The following is a 23,878-nucleotide window of genomic DNA, read 5'->3' as shown; positions in this document are numbered from 1 at the left end:
TCTGTGGGCATGCAGATGGCACAGGTGGCAAGCCCAGACCCATCCTGTCACCCCTTGGCAGCCACAGCCCAGGGCACCAACCAGGAAAGGCGGCAAAGCCTTAAAGGTGGTAAAGAAGGAGACAAGGACCAGGATGGAGACAAGGCTCAGTAACTTGGGAAAAACCCACCAGGAATCTCCCCAAACCCCACCTTGCTCCCAGCAGAATTACTGAAATCCTGCAGATGGACGTGAAGGGATCTTGTGGGAGGAGGAAGAGATAGTGGGAATAAATCCCTGAAAGAGGAAAGGGGTTTCCTTTGGAAAGGAGGTGAAGCACAGTGGAGGCACCTCGAGTCAGTGCACCCACACACTGGCTGAGAGCACTCAGCATTTCCAGATCTTCCTGGCATCCCCCTCGTGCCTTTCCCCCTGCCAACTCCTTCTCCTGCCCCCCATGTGCCTGTGCTGCCTCCAGCCCTGCCTGAGGAGCCTTTCCCAGCCTCCCTGCTCTCCCAGCATGTTCCCTCTTGCAGGATCTGGCTGTGTGGGGCTCTGGGAAGCCTCCCCCAGCCCTGCCTTCACCCAGGGCTTTTCCAGAGGAACCCCCCACGCTGTTTGTGCCACTCCTCCAGTGCACATCTGCTTCTGAGCTTGGAGACGAGGTGGAAAAACATAAACTGCTCTTCCCAGAGGTTCCCACCCACTCTGGCAGTGTCAGGGATTGGCTTTGGCACCCTGGATCAGGGCAGCATCTCACCTCCACTGGAGCAAACTGCTTTTAAATAATAATAAATCATGGGTTTGCCATTTCTCTCCCAGACCACAGAATCACAGAACAGCCTGAAATATGGGGGTGGAGGGAAGGAACTCGCCTGAGTTGGAAGGGATCCACAGGATCATCGAAGTCCAACTCCTGGCCCTGCACTTGACAGGCCAAGAATAAAATATTCAAATGCTGCCTACAAGTTTTTCCAGCACCCACTGGCAGAACCAGTGCCCCCACATCACCCCAGCCCCAGCACAGCCACCACCCACCATGCACCTCCCCCAGCCCCACACTGCTAATTCCATTAGAATTCCATTAGGATTCTGGCCTGGGGGAAAAGGGGAGGCAAAACACAGCCAGGGATTAAAGACAGGGAGGAAAAAAAGAAGTTAAAAAAGCAGGAGCAGCGACCACCCCCTGATTAAACCCATTGTCCAGGAAGACCCCAATCTACAGGCACTGACAATACCCACCCGATTAGGAACACTGCTCTGAAAGGCAGCTAATTACTAGAAATAATTACCAGAAAGAAATCTGTTATGGCTTATCAGTTTCCTTGCTGTTTAACCACCCCACTCCCCGCCTGTCTCTGCTGAAGATGAATGGTAAATTGTGAAATTGGTGACTTAGGAAAGCCCTCCTCACCCTCCTCATCCTCTGGGATGAGCCGAGCTGGTTTGTCACTGTGTGGTGTCCTGGCACTGACCTGGGACAGCCAGGGATGCTCCTGTCACCTGTCCCCACCCCGGGCTGGGCAGCTCAGAACTCCCCAGGAGGTTCCCTGTCCTCCAGGAGCAGCACCAAAGGCTCAAAGCTGGGAAACTTGGAGGAAGGAGCAATGGAGGCTCAGACATTGGTCCTGCACCTGCTCACCTGGTTCAAAGCCCCCACCCAGCCTGGGATGCTCCTCATTCAGAGCACTGATGGTGTTTCCATTCAGGGGTTTAGAATCACAGAATTCTGGAATATCCTGAGCTGGAAGGGACCCTCAGGGATCATTAAGTCCAACCCTGCACAGGCACCCCAAGAACCCCACCCTGAGCAGCCCTGGGAGCTCCTGGAGCTCTGGCAGCCTTGGCACCATTCCCTGGGGAGCCTGGGCAGTGCCCAGCAGCCTCGGGGGGCAGAACCTTGCCCTGAGCTCCATGCCAAGGCCTGGCCCAGCTCCAGCCCTTGCTGGGCTCCTGTCCCTGTCCCAGAGCAGAGCTCAGCCCCTGCCCCTGTGCCTGCCCTGGGGAGGAGCTGCAGCCCCCGAGGAGCCTCCCCTCAGTCTCCTGGGCTGCAGCTGAACCAGCCAAGTGCCCTCAGCTGCTCCTCAGCCCCTTCCCCAGCTCCGTGTCCCTCCTTTGAACACTTTCTAATTTATTTCCTTATTCTTTTGACAAATTTAGGTTATTCCATCCAGTGCAACACAGCCCAGAGGTCCCCGCCCAGTCCATCCTGAGGGGCTCTGATTTTCCCCATCACCTGTGGAGCTGAGGGAGGAACTGAAGGTTCCCCTCCCACTGTGCCTTTAATGGGAGCAGGAGGGGCATCACCCAGAGCCTGTGGGAGCCCTGGCTGGGGGGAGCATCTCCCCAGGAGCTGGGTCAGTGCAGCCCCCCTCGGCTCTGTGCTGAAGGTGCCTCCTAAAGCCAAGCTCCCATCGTGCCCCGTGTTCATCCAAAGAACATCCATGAGCTCAAACCCAACAGCTGAACAGAAATCAGGGCTTTTCCTTTCAAACTGCTTTTGGCTCAGGTGTGCACCCTGTGATCCACAAGGTCACCACCCCTAGACTGGGCTGGACTGGGGTGAGGAGCAGTGACTGTCCGTCCCTGGGGCCACTGCAGAGAACAACAGGGATTAAATTAGAGCTTTGTACTCCCCCAGCTCCACCCCAGGGGCTGAGCAGCCCCTTCCTCACTGCCCCTAGGAGGGGACTGGGGCTGGGGAAGAGCGCTTGGGCTGGGGTGACACCAAAGGGCCCAACCAGGACAGGAGCAAAGGGCAGGGATGCAGCCTGCAGGGGTTTCAGGGATGTGCTGGCAGTGTCCTGCTCCCCTCAAACTCAGACCTGCTTTCCTTCTCTCCTGAGCCAGGCAGATCCCTCCAGCCCTGCCTATCCCATGGAGTTTGCTGCTCATGGAGTTTGTGACACCAGCTCCCAGCACAGAAATCTGGAAGGACAGAAATCTGGCTGGACACATTCCACTGCTCCCTTACCCAAAGGGCCACTCCATCCTGCAGCTTCCCAACTTGTCTCCTTGCTCCCTGCTCCTGTCAGATCAGTCTGAGTGGTGACAGGACTTGTGCAGGAGGGTGAGCAAGGGCTGCATCTGGGATCCCCCTCCAGGGCCCCAAAATGCCACCAGCCTGCAGGGACAGGGGAAGGCTCCACCCTGGAAGGGATGTGATCACTGCTTCAAAGCTCAGGCTGGCAGGAGCTCCTCAGCCCACCAAAGACTGGTCAGAGCACAGCTTCCTTTTCCATGTGGAAAATTGAGGCAAATAATCACCATTTGCTCAATTTCTCCAAAAAGTGCTGCCTGCTGTAGTGTCCCTTTGCTGGGGAAAGGTGCTCCCTGTCCCTAAAGCCATTCCCAGAGGACAGGGGGCTGTAGCCTGGCCCTGGGACATGCACGGACTGTAGGAACACAAAATTCAGAGGAAGGGGGTCCCAGGAGGTGCCATCACCACCCTGAGTGCTCAGAGCCCCAGTGCTGACTTTGGAGGCCCCTTCAGCTCAGCCTCCCTCTCTACTGGCCCAATCCACCACTGCCAACAGAGAGCATCCAGGCTGCTCCCAAAATGGTTCTTCCCACAGCTCCTGATCCTCCTTGAAGAAATAGAGATGAGTGGGAAAGAGATAAAATTTCTGATCTTGGAGAATGGCTCAGATGTTTCACACACCTTTCATCCATCAACAACCCCAACATGTTCATCCTCATCTGCTCCCTCCACCTCCTCAGATTTTGAAATTCCCTGGTTCCACTCAACCACCCCATTAACATGAACTTCCCTCCCTGAGGGGCACCTTGCTGGCAACCAGGGCCTGGCAGACAGAGGGACACATTGACGAAACTCCCCTTTCCCTCCCCTTTTCCTCCTGCTTTTACAGAAGCATTATTTTATTTTCCTGCCTGTCCTCTCCCTTATCCCTTTGCATTTTGCCATTCTGAAAGTTTTCAGAAGCAGCTTGGAAAAGAGGAAGAGAAAATCCCACCCCTGCACTTCCCCATGTCCTTCCTTCCCAGCACATGAGCAAAGAGGGAGGTTTAGATGGGATATTGGGAGGAAATTGCTGGCTCTGAGGGTGGGCAGGCCCTGGCACAGGGTGCCCAGAGCAGCTGGGGCTGCCCCTGGATCCCTGGCAGTGCCCAAGGCCAGGCTGGACAGGGCTTGGAGCAGCCTGGGACAGTGGGAGGTGTCCCTGCCATGGCAGGGGTGGCACTGGATGGGCTTTGAGGTCCCTTCCAACCCAAAGCGCTCTGTGATCCTTTGATTATACAATGAAAAGTGATTTATGTATTTTGGAACCTGCTCCCAGAATCGATGCTTTCTACTTTAACCACGTTCAATTTTAGAAACAAAAGGGACTTGGAAATGTGAGGAACCCTTCCCCGCTGCCTGTTCCCCATCTCAGTGGTGGAGCTCCTGGTGCTGCCCCTGGACCCCTGGGGAGACACAGGCCCCTCAGTGTGGCCACAGCCCTGCTGGCCACAGGGCCAGGGCTCACCCTGCGCCCCAGAGCCACCCGAATCCCCCAGGGAGGCCCCACGTGCCAGGGACAGGTCGGGCTCACAGGGAGCCCCTGCTTGGAGAGGCAGCCAGAGGCATCTTCCCTGCACACATCAAAGGGGAAACCTCGGTGTTCCTCCCCAGGAGCTCCTTCTCAGCTGGAAACACTCAGGGCTGCCTTGGCCCCAGGTGTGGGATGGGCTGGGATGGGATGAGTCCCCCCACGCACATCCCCCCCAAGCCCTGCTGAGCTGCAGCAAGGCTCCCCTGTGCTCCCAGAAACTTCTCTGTGCTCCACTTACATCCTCCTGAGGCACAGAGGGACAGGAGAGATCCTCCCTTGCAGAGGGACAGGGGGAGCTGCTCAGAAAGGCTCCTTCCCCTGCACAGATCCCCAAGGGACACCCAGACATTGTCCCAACAGCACAAGGGGTGAAAGGGGGAGGCAGAGCTTCCAGCGAGCCCCAAGCCCTGAGCCAGGCCAGGAAGTGCCAACGTGTGGCTGCTCCTGTCCCAGCACACCCCTGCTCTGCTCTTCCCCTTTGCCACCACATCCACAGGGGGCATTCTGTGTTGGGGGATTTTCTGTTTCAAACACGACTCCCTTTTCTTACCCCTCCCTTCCAACCATGAGCAAGCCCTGCCCCAGCCCCACTCCTTCCACCTGTGCTGGAGCATTTTAACCAGCCCTGCGTGGGCAAAGATGGGGAGGACTAACCCCAATTCCTGACCTAATGCCATTAGAGCTCTCTAAGCCCTCCAGGAGGGATATTTTCTGCTCTTAATCTCCCCTCCCACCGCTGAGCTGGAGAGGTGACTGGGTGAATGGTCACACGCATGTGGAATCACCATCCCTGTGAGCTCCTCACGCTGCCTGCCTGGAGCTGGGCATGGAGGGGCCACACAAGGCTGCTGGAGCCTGGCAGGATATGGGAAGAGGCCCCTCCAAACCCCACTGCAGCAAAGGGAGCACCCCCAGCTCTCTGGGAAGTGGCACAGCCACCTTGCAGATCAAAGTCACCCAGGGGGTCGGGTTGGACGTGACCTTGGTGGGATCATCTGGTGCCACCTCCCCACACGAGCAAGGTCATCCCAAATCCTTAATAAATCCTTAACAATAAGCATCTATTCCACCCCTAATTCCCAGCTCCCAGGGGCACACTCAGCCCATCCTGCGGGGCATCGACCTGGAGGGGGCACCCCTGCCTTGGGGTGCTACCATACACACAAAACAGCTGGCACAGCTGGCACTGATGGAGCCCTCTGGGTACCACCTCCCTGGACCACAGCCTGGAGAACACCTGGAGGAGGTCCAGCACTGGGAATGCTGTCCCAACACTCACCCACGAGTCCAGCTCCCAGGAATGGGGACGAGGAGATGCTGTTGTGGGATGGCAGGTCCCGGTGCTCGCCATAGTGGGGGCCTTCACCATAGCTCTGCTGGGACAACAGGGGACAGTCACACACAGCAGGGGGACAAACCACGAGGCTGACAGGGCCCAGCCAGCCCCAGGAAGGGGCAAAGCCAAAGGCTCCTTGTGAAAAGGCATGGAAAGGATTTTATCATCGTGCTGGGCAGTGCAGAGGCTGTTGAGAGGGAACATGGCAAGAAGGGACATGGAACCACACTTTGCCCCATGCTGGCAGCTCTTTGGCACCCACCAGGTAAGAGCCAGGCAGCCCCTCCCTGAACCAGGCGAGTGAAGGGGAAAGGGAAAGGCTGGATAAATATAAATGTATATTTTTCGATATATTTATATAAATACATAAATTCTAAATATACAAATGAGAGTTGACAGCACAGCCTCAGCTCTGCTGCTGATGACAGAGGAGGGCAAGGTGCCATTGCAAAAATGAATCACACAAACCCACTAAAACAAAAATTACACAATTTCCATGAAGTTTGTGGCATTTCTCTCTTTCCATACTCAGACCCCAGTCATGAGTGTTGCAGCCTCAACTCCTTCCCTGCAAAACCCTTCCCAAGGTCTCCATCCCCACCAAGGGTGCCGTGGCCAGATGATGTGGTGGACTGCAGGGATTCCCTCCTCAGGTTCCCAAAGTCTTGTGGGGTGGATGCTCAGGAAGCTTTGCCATCAGATGAGATCCCTCAACCCACTCAGATCCCTCGACCCACCCATCTGTGTCTCCTTTGGGGACCTGTCCCACCCCTTGGGTCCCCTCTCCCCACACCAACACTGGGTGCAGGGAGGGAGATGCCTGAGCAGCCACAGGAGCCCATCCCAGTGCAGGTCTGGGAGAGGTTTTTGGAGGAGGAACCTCAAGGGGACCTCAAGGCAGCAAAGCCTGGGGAGATGGGGATGGGGAAAACCCTAGAGAGTTCACAGAACTCATGTCCAAAGTGGGGCAAGAAAAGCTGTTCCAGGGTTAGACCTGGCTCTGGAAGGCCTGGGAAAGACCCCGTTTGTTTTGGTTGGAGTTTGGTGTTTGTGCTTTGTCCTTACCCTTCCTTGGTCAAACGTAGAGCTGTTTTGATCTGCCGTTCCCCAGGAACCTGATCCCGGCCTTTCATCCAAGCCTACCGAAAAACAGGAAGAACAAAGGTTACTCTTTGCTTTATCAGCAAAGCCTCAAAGGTGTTCTCGTAAAATTAACTCTTCCTTCTACAAACAAAACAATATTTTCATTAATAAACCACTTCCACTTGGCGTGACCGAGCCTCCCCTCTGCCTCCGCACCTTCCCACTCCCACTGGGAGTTATTCCACAAACTTCAAAGCACATCCCACCACAGCCTGGAAATGGTTCAAAACATGGGACAGTGGGAAGAGGAGAAACAAGTATTTTAACTCCTTTATTCCAGAGAGCACCCACGAACCTCCTTCCCCCAGAGAGCAGCAGTGAAAGGGACTGAACTATAAATCAAAACCACATTGCATCCACCTGGATGCTCCAGCAGGACTTGAATTTTGCCCACGGTGGTGCAAGATCATTGGCCACACTCTATTCAATCTGAGCAGAGTGAAAGAGTGCCCAGAGGTGAAATCCTCAGGTGGGAATTGCTGGGGGTCCAACATTACAGAGTCACCTGTCCGGGGGTGCTCTATCAGCCCCCCAAGGTTCCTCTGAGGAAGTGGGGCCATCAGAGCACACCCCCAGCCTTCTCAGCTTTAGCCCTCCCCAGAGGATCCTCAGCACAAAGGGATCCAGCAGAGGAGCAGGCAGAAGGTTTTGCAGTGTTCCTGCACAGGCTGCGGTGGGAGCTCAGCTCCTTTCATCCCCTGCCAAGTCCAGGCAGGCGGCACCTCCTGGGCTGCACCCAGGGCAGGCAGAGAACAGGGGAGGGACCTCACTCAGCTCATCCCACCCCTTCCACCATCCCAGGCTGCTCCAAGCCCTGTCCAGCCTGGCCTTGGGCACTGCCAGGGATCCAGGGGCAGCCCCAGCTGCTCTGGGCACCCTGTGCCAGGGCCTGCCCACCCTGCCAGGGAACAATTCCTGCCCAAGATCCCATCCAGCCCTGCCCTCTGGCACTGGGAGCCATTCCCTGGCTCCTGTCCCTCCAGGCCTTGTCCCCAGTCCCTCTGCAGCTCTCCTGGAGCCCCTTCAGTGATCTGGGAATGTCCACCATGACACAAAACCCTTGGATGTTGCATCAGCACAGTTCCCACAGTTCCAGCTGATACCACAAGCACACAGAAGGAACCTTCTGGAAAACAGCCTTGACCTGACTCAGCTGCAGGATCTCTGACTGTTCTGCTCCACCTCCTGCTCCAGTGGGTGACCAGGGGCTGGGGAGCAGCAGTTGGTGTTCTAAGGGGGCAAATCCAGGGATCTGAGAGGGGCTGGGCAGGGTGGGGTCATCCATCATCTTTTGAGGTGCTGCACAAACACTGTGAATTCTGCTGGGTTGGACAGAAAACATCCCAGATCTGCAGAAGGCTGAGAGTGAGGGTGGCACCAGCCATGGACACCTCCCAACCCATGGACACCCCCTGTCCCCACCAGGGGCACACTGGAGTGACACCAGACCCTCCCAGCAGCATTGCCCTGTGGCAGCACCAGGGCCTGTGGCTCTCTGGGCACCTGTCCTGTGCTGGTTCTTCCAACATGGGTGGCACCTCCAGGTGCCCCAGGATCCCCTTTTGAGAGCAGGGAGCTGAGTGGCAGCAAGGACAGGGGGGCAGGGGGTCAGGGCTCACTCCCATTTTGCTTGGCAAAGCTGATTATTATGGCAAACATGCCTCAGATTTGTCTCCTCCGCTCCCCTCACTGTTCATTTAACCAGAAACTTCTTTCAAATTACATCCTTCTATTTCTGTGCCTTTGTGTTAATCATTTCCCCAGAGAATTGGTGTTTAATTGCTGTCTAATTTGCATAATTATGCATATTAATCTCCACACCTAATGAATATTCATAATTCTCATTTAGATTTTGTTTTCTAATCAAAAATTTCCAATGTGATTACTGTGCAGAGCAGGGATAAGCCTCTAATAATACCTTGGATACTAGGGAGAATTACTGCCAATTCTCCCACCTCCTACTTCCTAGAATAAACTTTTGCTTTGCTAATGTGTTTTTCCAAAGCAATTCATCTGCAATCCCTGCAAACCCTGGCGAGGCAGGAGGCAGAAACGCTCCTTTGAGTCATTTTGCTGTCACGGGTGATTTTAAAGCTCCCCAAGGGTTGGGGAGAAGACATGAGCAGCATCAGCAGCCTTGGACATGGTTGGAAAAACGGTCCCTTCTGGCTGGAAGGACAAGGACTGCAGCACCACAGTGCCCAGGAACTCCAGGAGCCTCAGAGGCAGAGGGGAAGCCAAGGCGTGGGGGTCCAGACCCTCACACCCACCCCTGGGGGTCCTGGGTCACCCTGGATCACCCTGACCTCTCACAGAGCCCTCCGTCCTGCCACCACCCCAGTGACAGCAGAGCAGCATTCCCAGGCTGGAATATGCCTGGAGAGGATGCTCAGGGGGCTCTGGAGGGAGATAGGGGGCTTGGAAGACCAGGGAAATTTTCCACATGTTGTGGAGTCTTCCTCCCTTGCATGTCCCTTCAGATATTCTCTTGAGTTATGCCAAAACAGCCTGGACACAATCCTGTGCCCTGTGAGATGGGCCCAGAGGAGCCACTGTGGTCCTTCCAACCTCCCCCACTCTGGGATTCTGTGCTAAAATTCCTGAAAAATAAAAGTGAACCCTTGCCTGGTCTCGCCAAGGAAGGAAGGAGAGGAGACAGAGAGTGGCACAGGGGACAAAGGTTGAGGGTGAGGGTCACACATCCCCTCCACAAGGACACACGCCTGGCATGAACTGCTGCACCCTGTGGTGCCACCAGCATGGCACAGAGCCTGGAGAGGGGCAGACCCCTGAGTGCTCCAACAGCAACTGCAGAACATGAGCCACTCATCCAGAGTAAGGGCAGGTCCCCAACCCCTCCTTGGCCCCTTTGTCACTCCAAATGGGGTCACAGCAAACCAACCCTTTCTTTCAGGAAGAAATTCCTCCCTGGCAGGGTGGGCAGGCCCTGGCACAGGGTGCCCAGAGCAGCTGGGGCTGCCCCTGGATCCCTGGCAGTGCCCAAGGCCAGGCTGGGACAGTGGGAGGTGTCCCTGCCATGGCAGGGGTGGCACTGGGTGGGATTTAAGGTCCCTCCCAGCCGAAACTGGTCTGGGATTCTACAACCCCCAAGGAAACCCAAAAGGTTTTTTGCACCCTCCAAGGGTACAAAAGCCTCCAGTTCCTGAGACTGCCAAGGTGAAGTGTGATTCCACTCTCCCACCAAAGCAGCAAGAGCATCCCAAGGTTCTGGAAACACCTCTGAGGATGCCCCTGCCAGCTCTGTCTGACGTCTCCTGGAAAATAAAGTCTTGCACCTTCCCCAAGCTGCAGCTACTGGCTTGAAAAGTGACAGCAAAAAATCTCCCTATTTTCAGCACCTGCAGGTGTTTTAGGAATTCAGGGATTTCTGGGATGAAGCCAGGAAAAAGCAGACTGCCCTCTTTCAACGTCTGGCATCTGTCCTACACTCCCTGCCAGCCCACCCTCCCCTCCCTTCGTATTCCTAAGGATCGACAGTTTGGCAGCAAATGCCCTCAGCCAGCCCTGCAAAACCCCAGTGTCTGGCCCCAGGCAGGTGTGTCTGGAACAGCTCCCATCAGCAGGGTTTGCTCACTCCCAGCACAAAGCCCTGGGCACGGTGTCACCCCAAACAGCCCCACACCCCGGCTCTGGGAGCAGGGAGCAGCCAGGATGGACACGAGGGGAGGGAGAGGAAGGGGAAGGGGGAGAAGAGAGGGAAGCTGGGGTGGGGAGGACACGGCTCAGCAGCCCCAGGGCTCATCCAGGGGCACCCCAGCAGCTGTAGAGGTGACCCAGGTGCCCAGGAAGGGTCAGAGGCACCTTGGGGCACTTGGGAATGTGTTTCCTGCCTCTGGGCACTGCCCAAGAGCTGCCCCAGGTGAGATGGAGATCCCCTCAGAATCTTCTGGGCCCCAACTGCTCCATACTTGTGGACACATCAGCTGCCTTAAAACACCCACAGGGCTGGCAAAAAACCCCATAAATCCAAGTCACCAAAGAGAGATCATGGCCAGAGGAGCCACGGAGATGCTGCAAGGGCTGGAGCCCCTCTGCTCTGGAGCCAGCCTGGCACAGCTGGGCCTGCTCACCTGGACAAGAGAAGGCTCCAGGGAGAGCTCAGAACCCCTTGCAGGGCCTGAAGGGGCTCCAGGAGAGCTGCAGAGGGACTGGGGACAAGGCCTGGAGGGACAGGAGCCAGGGAATGGCTCCCAGTGCCAGAGGGCAGGGCTGGATGGGATCTTGGGAATCAGGAATTGTTCCCTGGCAGGGTGGGCAGGCCCTGGCACAGGGTGCCCAGAGCAGCTGGGGCTGCCCCTGGATCCCTGGCAGTGCCCAAGGCCAGGCTGGGCAGGGCTTGGAGCAGCCTGGGACAGTGGGAGGTGTCCCTGCCATGGCAGGGGTGGCACTGGATGGGCTATGAGGTCTTTCCCAACCCAAACCTTTCTGGGATTTTGTGATTCTGTGGCTGAAAAGTCCCATGGCACTGGGCTGAATTCTGTCTGCACAAAGGAGCTCCATCCTGGCAGGGCTTGGCTTTGCCACCCTTCCAGTGCTCTGCCACCCTGAGGTGTGTGAGTTTTGGAGACACCCACATACCCGTGCTGCTGGCAGGAGCCAAGCTGATTTTAAAATAACCCCATTTCCCAGCTACCCAAGTTAAGGCACACTTTCCAATTGAGAAATGACAAAAATAGGAGCTACCTCCTCTCGTCATTAATACAGTTATTAAACAGAGTACAGATTAATTGTGCATTTTAATAACCCTGAGCATGAATATTCATAACACATTTCTTGCTCATGTTCTAATTAAAACATACTAATAGAATAAGATGTAGCTGTCAGACAGTCATTTTTTTTTCCTCACGGTTTTCCTGCCACAGCCAAGAAGAGCTGATAGACAAGAGCTGTCCTAAGCTTCAGCAGGGATAAAAATAATTTAACCACATTTAGGCTTAGAAAAAGCATCCTTAGTGCAGCAATGAACCCCAGTAAAGGCTATGGACAAGTGTCCAGTGACACAGAGCCATGACAGCTGTTCCTATCCAGGAGGAACAGAATCACTTTGGACACACAAGTCCACCAAGAAAACACAGGAGAGTGACAGGAAAGGGACCTGTTTTACCTAAAGGAGGACAGATTTACCTCAGATACTGGGAGGAAATTCTCCCCTGGCAGGGTGGGCAGGCCCTGGCACAGGGTGCCCAGAGCAGCTGGGGCTGCCCCTGGATCCCTGGCAGTGCCCAAGGCCAGGCTGGGCAGGGCTTGGAGCAGCCTGGGACAGTGGGAGATGTCCCTGCCATGGCAGGGCTGGCACTGGATGGGCTTTAGGGTCCCCTCCAACCCAAACTATTCCAGGACTCTATGTAAAAGCATTAAAAGGGGGCAGGGTTTTGTGATCCACCCCACATCCCACATCCTTCCAGCTCAGTTCCTTCCAGCTGCCCTGGAGAGGCTGCCCTGGTTTCAACAACCAGAGCCCCAACCCCACCTGGGCACAGGTGCTGGTCCTTGAGCCCTGAGCTCTGAACCCCAGTCTGAGCACAGCACTTGGAGATGGTGTGGGAGGGAATGTGGCTCTGGAGGCAGCTCTGATCACCTAGACACAGCCAAGGACCCCCCAGCCTTTGTGTGAATGGGACAGGATCAGCAGTTGGACTCTATGCTCCTTGTGTGCCCCTCCCAGCTCAGGATATTCCAGGAGTCTGTGAAAGGTCTTGTAGAACAAGCTCAGTCCCCAACAATTGCCTTGCTCACAGCAAAGCTCATGGGGTGTGCAGCCATCCCTCTGGATCCAGAGGACATGCAGGGATGGAGAATGGCATGTTGTGCTCCTGAACCCTCTCAGATACCATTTGTAAAGCAAATACAGAGTTTTTGCTCTTAAATCCTGTACCAAGGGATACCCTGAGGAGAACATGCAGTGCTGGAAAGCTGCAGTGCTGCAGGCTCAAATCATGGAATGGTTGGGTGGGAAGGGACCTCAAAGCCCATCCAGTGCCACCCCTGCCATGGCAGGGACACTTTCACTGTCCAAGCCCTGTCCAGCCTGGCCCTGAACACTTCCAGGGATCCGGGGGCAGCCCCAGCTGCCCTGGGCACCCTGTGCCAGGGCCTGCCCACCCTCACAGGGAGGAATTTCTGAGATTTCTTCCTGTGACTCAAAATGTCTCAAAGGCACCTTGTTTTCACTTGTCAGGAGGAGGAGGCAGTGAGGGACCCTGCCAGCAGCCCCAGGGGTGACACTGGGGGACACTGCTGGGTCTCTGTGCTGCTGGAGCTGTGACTGAGCCAGGCTCAGCCTCTCCCTCCCCCTGGCCTCCACAATCTGCCCTCCCTAATCTGATTCCAGCAAAACCACTGGGCCAGGCTTGCCTTTTTCTTTTTGTTTGTTTGTTTTGTTTTGTTTTTAAATTCTATTAAAAATATTTAGGCCAAATCCTCCTGTGGCTGGAGGAGGTTGGGAAGCAGCTGTGGCTGCCACCAAGGTGCATATTCCATCCTCAGAGAGACCACACAGTGCCCATGGTGGGGATTTGAGAGCCAGGAGGGAAATTCCAGCTCTGCAGCCATAGCAGTGCCCGAGGGTTGGAGCAGGACAAGGATGTGGTGGCAGCTGGGAGGAAAAACCCCAGAGCCAGCAGCTTTTCCAGCTCATGGGATGGTTTGGGCTGGAATGAGCCTTAAAGACCACCTAGTTCCAAACAGCCTGGCATGGTTATTTAAGGCAGAGAAGCCCTGCTCCCCACCTGCCTCCCTCAGGGATGGGACAGCACAAGCCACCACAGGCAGGGCCACCGGTGCCACTGTAATTTGATTTGAAGCAGAGGTGACAGAAGGCTGCTTGATAAACACTTCCAAATTAAGCAGCTTTGTGTGCTAATCGCTCTGGCAATCAGCCCCACAGCAAAATCTCTGCTAAAAGGGATTGGAAATCAATAAAATTAGTTGACTAGTAATTAGCTTTAGTCCCAGGAAAACCAGCAAAGTTGTTTTTCCTGAGGAGAGTTCGCTCCACTCTGTGAGGAACAGCCCACCCTGGCACTCCCCAGGAAAGGCTCAGAGGTGCTGGCACAGCCCCTGCGAGGGAGAAGGGGGCGCTGGAAACAGCTCCCAGAATTCCTGTTTATTTACCAGCCCCATCCACCCCCAAATAGGAAAAAACAGCTGTGAGTGGAAGGCAGCCGGGAGCTGTTTACAGGACGTCGATTGTAGAGGGGACCATACAATTTGTTCACTTCCTTTTCCCGGTGCACGACAAAACAATTAAAATAAAAATAAGGGGGGGTTGGATAAAAAAACCCACCCTGAACACCTGGAGGGCAGCACAAGGTCCCTGGCAATGCCACCCTGGAGGGCTCTGCTCATGGGGCAGGGCAGGGGATGTTTTCTCCCCTCCACTGCTGTGAAATGTGAGGTTGGACCAGAACTGACTGTTAGGACAGTGAGGCTCAGCTGTTCTGCTGCCCTGGAAGTGTCCAAGGCCGGGCTGGACAGGGCTTGGAGCCCTCTGGGACACTGGAAGGTGTCCCTGACCATGGCAGGGGGCTGGAATGTGCTGTCACTTCCTGACCCGTCCAGGGGCATCAAAAGGGCCAGGTGGCATTTCCCTCTAGGACAGGAGCCCAGCAAGGGCTGGAGCTGGGCCAGGCCTTGGCATGGAGCTCAGGGCAAGGTTCTGCCCCCCGAGGCTGCTGGGCACTGCCCAGGCTCCCCAGGGAATGGTGCCAAGGCTGCCAGAGCTCCAGGGGTGTTTGGACACAGAATTCCAGAATTCACAGAATTCCAGAGTCACTGGGTTGGAAGAGATCTCCAAGCTCATCGAGTCCAACCCAGCCCCAACAGCTCAACTGAACCCTGGCACCCAGTGCCACATCCAGGCTTTGTTAAACACACCCAGGGATGGGGACTCCATCACCTCCCCGGGCAGCCATTTCAGAACTTTATCACCCTTTCTGTAAAAAACTTTTTCCTGATATCCAACCTGTATTTCCCTTGGCGCAGCTTGAGGCTGTGTGCTCTGGTTCTGTCAGTGCTGCCTGCAGAAAGAGCCCAGCCCCAGCTGAGCACAGGCACCTTTCAAGAGCTGCAGAGAGTGATGAGGGCAGCCCTGAGTCTCCTTTTCTCCAGGCTGAGCACCCCCAGCTCCCTCAGCTGTTGCTCACAGGGTTTGTGTTCCCAGCCCCTCACTGACAGAGCCCTCAGGGGTGCTCAGGGTGGGGGTTTGGGGTGGCTGTGCAGGGACAGGGGCTGCACTGATGATTCCTGAGGGTCCCTTCCAGCTCAGGATATTCAGGATTCCATAAACAGATGCTCTGGCCCAGGAGAGCCCAGTGACATCACCCCCAGAGCAGGCACCCCAGGGGGGACACACAGCACCCACATTAAACTCACAGATCCCTGCACCATTTTGGGGGGCAGATTCTGCCCCTTTATCTTTGTGATGATGAATGAACCCAGAACCCAAAGCCACCACAGCCCCATCCACCCCACACACAGCCCTGATCCAGGGATGCACCTGCTGCTGCCACCCCCTCCCCAAATGTGCACTCAGGGATAATTTTTGACTTCAAAAAGCTGATGCCACCACTTTGGTGATTGTTAATTCCTCTGCTCAGCATCTCCTGCACTGTATTCCAGTTCAGCACTTTGTGCACACACAGATGGGGTTTAGGAAATCTTTGGGGCTGGGGAAAAATACGAAAGAACCAGGGAAGGAGTGGGGGAAAATGATGCATTCCCCACTGGCTTTCCATGAGGGATAACTATGGAGAAAAACTGAACCTACACCAAAACCAAACAATGTCAGAAAGAGGGGAAAAGAGTCAAAGAAGCTCTTTAGCAACTCCTGGTCATTCGGAAAATGCTCTGGCATCACTGAACCTGCTCTCAAAGGGCAGGGCAGGCTCCATGGCAGCCCCTGGGCTGGTTTTGGGGGTGCTGGTGTGGCATCCCAGAAACAGAATCCTGGAATGTCCTGAGCCAGAAGGGATCCACAAGGATCACCGAATCCAACTCCTGTCCCTGCTCAGGACACCCCAACAATCCCACCATGTGCAAAACCAGTAATAATTATATGCAATAATAAATGTACAAACCAGTGCCCAGCACAGGGGTGAGGAAGTTTTGGAAAAACCAACAAAGCCCAACCAGCAAACTGGGCCATCCCTCACTTTAGACACGAGTCATATTTGCAGATGTAAAGGAAGGTCCCCACTGCATTTTACAGAGTGGTTTTATGGCAATCAAAATAAAAGCTTGCCTTTATCTTAAGTCATCATTAAGGAAATTATTGACTTGGGCCAGTCCAAGTCTCATCAAGGCCTTTCAAAACAACTGCATGGGGTGCCCATGGTGGCACTGGGTCACAGCCACCATCCCCTGTGTCCAGAACATGGCCAAGGACCTGACTCAGGGTGCCAAGGTTCACACCAGTAGTGAATTGTTGGGCTGTGCTCCTTCTGGAGAATGGGTCAGACTGGACAGGATTTATTAAACTCAAAAAATGGGGAGGGATGGATGGATGGATGGATGGATGGATGGATGGATGGATGGATGGATGGATGGATGGATGGATGGATGGATGGATGGATGGATGGATGGATGGATGGATGGGAGCAGCCCTGGGGAAGGACTTGGGGCGTTGGTGGGTGAGAGGCTCAGGCTGCCCCGGCCATGGGCACTGAGCCAGAAACCCCCCCTGTGCTGGGCTGAGCCCCCAGCGTGGGCAGCAGGGGAGGGGGGGATTCTGCCCCTCTGCCCCTGTGCTCAGGTGAGACCCCACCTGCAGAGCTGCCCCAGCCCTGGGCAACAGCAGCAGGAGGACGTGGAGCTGCTGCAGCCAGGCCAGAGGAGCCACGGAGATGCTGCAAGGGCTGGAGCCCCTCTGCTCTGGAGCCAGCCTGGCACAGCTGGGGGTGCTCACCTGGACAAGAGAAGGCTCCAGGCAGAGCTCAGAGCCCCTTGCAGGGCCTGAAGGGGCTCCAGGAGAGCTGCAGAGGGACTGGGGACAAGGATGGAGGGACAGGAGCCAGGGAATGGCTCCCACTGCCAGAGGGCAGGGCTGGATGGGATCTTGGGCAGGAATTGTTCCCTGGCAGGGTGGGCAGGCCCTGGCACAGGGTGCCCAGAGCAGCTGGGGCTGCCCCTGCATCCCTGGCAGTGCCCAAGGCCAGGCTGGACAGGGCTTGGAGCAGCCTGGGACGGTGGGAGGTGTCCCTGCCAAGGCAGGGGTGGCACTGGATGGGCTTTGAGGTCCCTTCCAGCCCAAGCCATTCTGGGATTCTGTGATAAAAATTCCATAAGACAAGTGAAGGCAGAGAGGGTTTTGGGCCTCCCAAATGCAGGGAAGATCCTGCTCCCTCCAGCAGGAAAGCCCCAAGAGCAGCAGCCAGTCCCTCTCCCAGCCCCTGGGAGAGCCAGCAAGATGCCACACGGAGAAAGAAAACAAACCTGTGACGACAACCAGAGGGAAGAAAATAAACTTTAAAGCTCAAAACACTTCCCCCAGCTGTGAAAACAAAGGCCAGCAGTGACCAAACACGAGCACAAAGGAGAGGCAGGAGAAGGGGATGGAGGATAACACAGTCAGGGCTTTCTAAAGGTCACCAGGACGAAGCCACCGTGTCCCTTGTCCCCAGCCTCTTCAGGACAAACCTATCCCTGTCCCTCAGCCCCAGCCTCCATCCAAGCCTGACAGCCCTGCAAGAAGCAGGATGTCAACGAGGGTCCAAGGGACAATAGTGCAGGGAAACAGACCAAGAATAACACTGGGCTGAGTCAGAGCCACAACAGGTGTCAGAGGAGCCGCTGTTCCTCACTGTGCCCTGGATCAGTTCTGTTCTGGAGGGGCAGCTCTGCCCCCCCTGTGCAATGGACACAGAGACCCAGGCTGAGGTGACAGTGGGGATCCACAGCCAGGCTGGCCAGCCCTGCACTGTGACAGGGTGGGTGACAGGGACCAGGGAGGCTGGGAGGGCACAAGGGGATGTCCCAAAGCTCTGGAAGTAGCTTGGGATAAACCCAACCCTCCAGAACAACAAGGAGGTGGCCAGACCCAAACCTGTGGTACCCCCTTTACAGGAAGGTGTCACACAGCACCATGTCTGTCATTACAGAATCATGGAGAGGTTTGGGTTGGAAGGGATGCTGAAACCCATCCAGTGCCAGCCCTGCCATGGCAGGGACACCTTCCACCATCCCAGGCTGCTCCCAGCCCTGTCCAGCCTGGCCTTGGGCACTGCCAGGGATGCAGGGGCAGCCCCAGCTGCTCTGGGCACCCTGTGCCAGGGCCTGCCCACCCTGCCAGGGAACAATTCCTGATGCCCAAGATCCCATCCAGCCCTGCCCTCTGGCACTGGGAGCCATTCCTCCTTGTCCTGTCCCTCCAGGCCTTGTCCCCAGTCCCTGTGCAGCTCTCCTGGAGCCCCTTCAGGCCCTGCAAGGGGCTCTGAGCTCTCCCTGGAGCCTTCTCTTGTCCAGGTGAGCAGGCCCAGCTGTGCCAGGCTGGCTCCAGAGCAGAGGGGCTCCAGCCCTTGCAGCATCTCCGTGGCTCCTCTGGCCTGGCTGCAGCAGCTCCACGTCCTCCTGCTGCTGTTGCCCAGGGCTGGGGCAGCTCTGCAGGTGGGGTCTGACCTGAGCACAGGGGCAGAGGGGCAGAATCCCCCTCCCCTGCTGCCCACGCTGGGGGCTCAGCCCAGCACAGGGGGGGTTTCTGGCTCAGTGCCCATGGCCGGGGCAGCCTGAGCCTCTCACCCACCAACACCCCAAGTCCTTCCCTCAGGGCTGCTCCTGATCTGTTCTCCCATAAACACACAGACAGCCCCATGGAGAATCTTCCTATTTCTGCCTCACACACACTCAACAACATCAACCCATTTGCTACCACAAAACAATTGAAATTCAGGAGAAATGGGGTAATTCCCAAAACCAGGGGTTATATTCCATTACACAGAAAGATTCAGGGAGAAGACTGAGTCTAAATCCAAATCCTCGTTTTTCCAGGTCATTTATTGTGCCATAGAGCTGCACTCTCATGGCAGGGCAGACACTGCACACTCACACATGGATTGCTGCCCAAAGAGACAAAACTCATGGTGCTGAGTGAACAGAGGAACTCAGCAGCCTGAAGGCAGCGAGGACTGAAACACACCGTGTCCCCTGGGACACTCTCAGTGACCTCTCGTGTTCCTCCAGCCATGGGGTGTTTTGCACACCCCCATAGATGCACAGGGGAGCTGCAACACCCCCTCTTACTCCACTTAGCAGCAGCCACCTCTACTTCCGTTGTGATTTGCATCTTTCCAAGTATTGTTTAATTTGCAATGTAAAATCAAATTACAGCCGCAGAGATGCAACCGGAACACTGGGGAACAAAAATCTTCTCCCACTTGGTTTCCATTACTCACCAACAAGACGAATGGGGACAGAAGCTTGTTTACTTACAAGTGACCAGAAAAACCCCCAGAAGTTTGCCAGAGAGGCATTTGAGATCAAACAGGCAGGCAGTGCCAGCCGTGTACGTGAGCCCTCCCAGCCCTGCACTGCTGCAGCCCCACAGGTAGGGAGGCCACGGGCTGTTAAAAATTAGACAAATTAAGGATGGCTTCCAAATAATGTTGAAATTACGTGGGGAAGTGGCCAAACACACGTACACCCCACCAGGGTGGCCTTGGCAGTTTGTTTGTGAGCCTCCTCTCAGCAGGGAGAGGGATGGTGGGGAATGACTTGTGCACTAATGCACGAGTCCCTGTGAGCTTCCTCGGGGAAAACAGCCCCCAAAGGGTGAGGGAGACAGCCAGGGGTGGTTATTCCAACCAGGGGCTGTGATCCTGTGATCCTGGGGGGTGCTGGGCCCCTGTGGATGCCCCTGGGGCGCAGGATGCGGCCGCAGCCCGAGAGCCAGCGCTGGCCCAGACGATGATTCAGCCCACAGGAAGGATCATCTCAGAAGAATTGCTGGACACAATGAGGAAAACTTTCCCAAACAAAGCGTTCTCAGCACCACCTGCCTCTCTCCCTCAGCCCGGCTCCTGCTCGAGAGTAACCTCGGAGCTGTGGTCACCACAACAAAAGTCGGTGTTTTTGTTTTCCCCTTTCCCGAGGTGAGTGCTCCTGGGGCACAGTGGGCTCAGGATCCCATCCTGGCCCCCGAGAGCAACACAGAGGCTGCCAACAAAGCCCCTGGCCACATCCAGTTACAGCCAGCAACCTCAGGGCTGCAAACTGCAGGAGCTGGATAACTGAAAATATACGAGCCAGGCTCCCTAAGGAATCCCTAAAGCAATTCCATGGGTCAGAGCACACCAGGTGCAGAGTTTTGGGGATAACTGCATGTACAGCCAAGGAGTTCTCCCTCCCAGACAGCAGCTCTTACAGAATTTGGTCCACGTGACACCACACAGTGAGGTATTTACCTGAAGAACAATTTAAAGACAGATGTGACCTATTTAGAGCTCTGCCAAATATTTCTGTAATTGAATAGACCATTGATTATTTAAATTGCATTAAAAAGGGCTGAATTCAATCCACTTGCTCCTACAAAGCACCATTTCCATGAGCAACTCTTTTTCCCCCTCTTTAAACATAAACACTTCAAGATGTTCACTTGTCCCTTGCCCTGAAAGGATCCACATCTTTGTATAACCATACCCCATGCCCTAAATTCCCCTTGTAGCCCTAAAGCCAAAAGGACAAGTCACAAGAAGAGTTTACCTGAAGATAAATCCCAACCCATCAGCTTTAAGGCTGCCAAGGCTATGGTGTGTATGGGGCAGGGCCATCAGCCCCATGCCCTTGGCAGGAGTCACTGGTGCATGGCACTGTGGCTCAGGCTGCAATCAGCCCTCCAGACCTTGCCTGCCACACACTGCTCAGGGGACACCAAAAAGCTGCTCCAGCCCCTTGTGCCCTCAGCCCCTTGTCCCTAAATCCAGCTCCAACACACATCTCCAAGCAGTGCCTAAACACTGGTGGAGGGATCGAGGCACTGAGGTAGTGGGGAGTAAGGTTTTATAAATGTCCATGTGTCACCTGGGGTGTAGAGAAGAGCTTGGGGCAGCCCCAGGGAGAGGACAGGACAGAGCCAAGGGCAGCCTGGACCCAGCCTGTGTGTGATGGGTCCTGGTGGCACCAGCTCTGGCTGGCACGTGCCACCCTCAGCAGGTGCTGCCAGGCTCCTCCTGCCCTACAAGGGGCAGGGAGTGCACAGAGAGCAAAGGGAGCCCACCCTCAGCATCCCTGCAGGCTGGGCACCGACTGCCCCTGGGATAACGGTGGCACGGGTGAGGTGCCAGTAGATGGCACTCAATGAGTAGCACGGATCCTCCTCCTTCCCAGGACTAACCAGCACCTTTCTCCTGCCTGCACATTTCAAACCATTGCCTGGGTACAGCTTTGGCGTCACTCAAAGCAGCTGGCAGGAGCTGGTGCTCCTTGGTCTCATCCCCTTGTGCTGGGCAACAAAAAAAGCTCTGAAAAAACCCCACTGCCCAGCCCCTTGGAAGCCCCAGAGATGTCAGGAAAGCAGATTTTATGATTTTATTGACATCTCTCATGTTACACTGGCCATTGTTTGGGTTGTGGATAGGTGACCCCGGGAAGGGGGAGGCAGTTTCCTCTCCCTGCTCCACAGGCAGCAAAGCAAACCCACAGCAGCACCAGCCTGGCCTCACAGCCCATCCCAGCCCCTCCAGGGCTCTCTGCTGCTCAGAACAAGCTGGAGACAAATAGAGACCCATTAGATTATCTTGTCTGTGTCTCCTCTACATGAGCCTTCGATTTCTGGTGCTTTTGTCAAGCCAAGCACTAACACTCCTTATCAGGAATCCTAATACAACTGTCTAGGAAAATTGACCATTAACAAGCTCCTCTGATATTTTGCTCAAGATTGCTTTCTTCTAACTATGAGAAGCTCAAAGAAATGTTTTCCTACATGAACAAAAAGAGCTGCAGCAGTTAAAAACCTGGAGCTGCCGTTTGCTGGGATGGTGAGAGCTGAGATCACCACTGTGGATGAGAAGCTGTTGTGTTGAAGGAAAGTGGCTGCATTTTGCAAATGCAAGTTTGAAACAAAAAAAAATTAAAAATTATATGTATAAAAATGAGAATGGGAAAAAAAAAGCACACCATTCTCAGACTAGTGCTGCAAGGAAAACAAAGACCAAAGTCATCCCCAAGCCCCTGGACTGCCTCCAGCCTGTGAGCTCTGCTGGCTGCTCCCACCTCTGCTCTGGGGACACCCAGGGCCATGCTGGCCCCTGACAAAGCTCCCTCCAGATGCTCACTGCACCAGGTTCCTGGGTAGCTCAGGGCATGGCAGCACTGGCTGCTGTGGGAGGAAAGGGCCCTTCCCACCCTGCATTTCTCTTGAGTGAGTTCTGGGCTTGCTGGACTTTCCAGGGGCTGCTGAACACGTAAGGCAGCAGGAAACCCAAAGAAAATCAGTTCCCCATTTGGAGCACAACGTGCCCCAGAAGCCCCCAAGATGGGGCAGGCCAGGATGGACGGGAAGAGGAAGATCTCAGCTGGCAGCTGGTTTGCAAAACCACAGCCCCACACCTCCTCTCAGAGCCCCAGCACTGGTGCCACCATGGCACAGGGAATGGACTGCCCTGGCTGCTCCCACCAGAGCCCTCATCTCCTGACAAAATCAAGGGGAAACAAGCTGTTATCAATCTCTCTGGTGCCCAGGATCCACCACACTCTGGGCTTGTTCATGCAGCTCCTGCCCACACTGCTGTGGTCAGGGCGAGGAGCACACACCAACCTCTGCTCACCTTGGGCACAGAGCTTGAACTCTCTCAGAGAATTCCACAATTGTTTGGGTTGGAAGGGACCTTAAAGCTCATCTTGTTCCACCTCCTGCCATGGGCAGGGACACCTTCCACTATCCCAGGGTGCTCATGGGAACCTGCTCCTGGGCTCACACAGCTCTGCCCACCCTGCAATCCCCCCTGATCTTGCAGCATCCCAAAGCCTCAGCTGCTCCCTGGCATCCCAGAGAGAGCCCAGGCTGCACCCAGGATGCTGCCTCACCTACACACAAACCCATGTTTATTTAAAACTCAGAGGTGCAGATTTCCCAAGGTGTCCCTGTACCCCACCTCAGTTCAAAGCAGGCATCACAGACTAAATGGTTCCTCTTAAATTACAACTCCACACACACAAAAAACTCCAATCAAAGCCAGACCACCTCCAGGGAGCTGTGCCTTGTTTGATTCATATCTAAAACCACCTGAAATAAAAACCATCCCACAAGCTCCTTGTAGGGCAAGGAAACCCCACACCCAGGCCGTGTCACCACAGCAATTAACAATAGAGCAATTAACAATAGAGCAATTAACAATACAGCAATTAACGGTGCCCGTGATGGGCTCATGGGGTGGGGGCCATGGGTGACCCTACACAGGGCACCCTCAGCTGGCACCTGAACTTGGTGCTGTGTCCCCAGCCTACAGAGCCCTCTCCTCCTGCAGCTGTGACAGGTTTAGGGGACTTGGGCACACACAGCGGGGAGGCAGCAGACAAAGCTGAGCTGTTCCTGCTCCCAAAAAGGGTTGGGTGTCCTCAAGCAGCTTTAAGGCTCTCAGTTCCTGCCCAACAGCACCAAAAAGCACCCAGAACATGAGGAAGAAGATCCTGCACAATTCCAGCCTGCCCCTCCACAGCCCACCTGCCACCCAATCCCTCCAGAGCCCAGCTCCCAACTGAGCCACTCCAAACCATCCCTTCCCACTCCATCCTCCCAGCCCTCACCCAAACACGCTGCCAGCCGTGTGGCAGGAGCACGTACCCCTGGACAGGCTGTCCTGGGCTGCCATGGCCCGAGCCGCCGCAGCCAGAGCGCTCCCTGCGCCGAGCGCTCCAG

General features: G+C 55.4%; 1 protein-coding gene across 8 annotated transcripts in view; it reads right to left on the bottom strand.

Moving 5' to 3' along the window:
* Positions 1-23,878, bottom strand: part of TCF3 (transcription factor 3) — a 78,837-nt gene that overhangs the window by 28,006 nt on the left and 26,953 nt on the right. For 5 of the 8 annotated variants that reach the window (XM_030966935.1, XM_030966933.1, XM_030966937.1 and 2 more), the window contains exons 4-5: positions 6,934-7,007; positions 5,812-5,908 (exon numbers count right to left, since the gene is read on the bottom strand). In XM_030966935.1, coding sequence (XP_030822795.1) covers positions 5,812-5,908; positions 6,934-7,007 — 171 coding nt within the window. The remainder of the gene's footprint in view (positions 1-5,811; positions 5,909-6,933; positions 7,008-23,878) is intronic. The other 3 variants (XM_030966934.1, XM_030966940.1, XM_030966939.1) reach the window with 1 other exon arrangement.

Source organism: Camarhynchus parvulus, chromosome 28 (assembly GCF_901933205.1).
Source record: "Camarhynchus parvulus chromosome 28, STF_HiC, whole genome shotgun sequence".
Lineage (NCBI taxonomy): Eukaryota > Metazoa > Chordata > Aves > Passeriformes > Thraupidae > Camarhynchus > Camarhynchus parvulus.
Note: the sequence above shows the minus strand (reverse complement) of the source record. Positions and strands in the feature narration are given on the sequence as shown.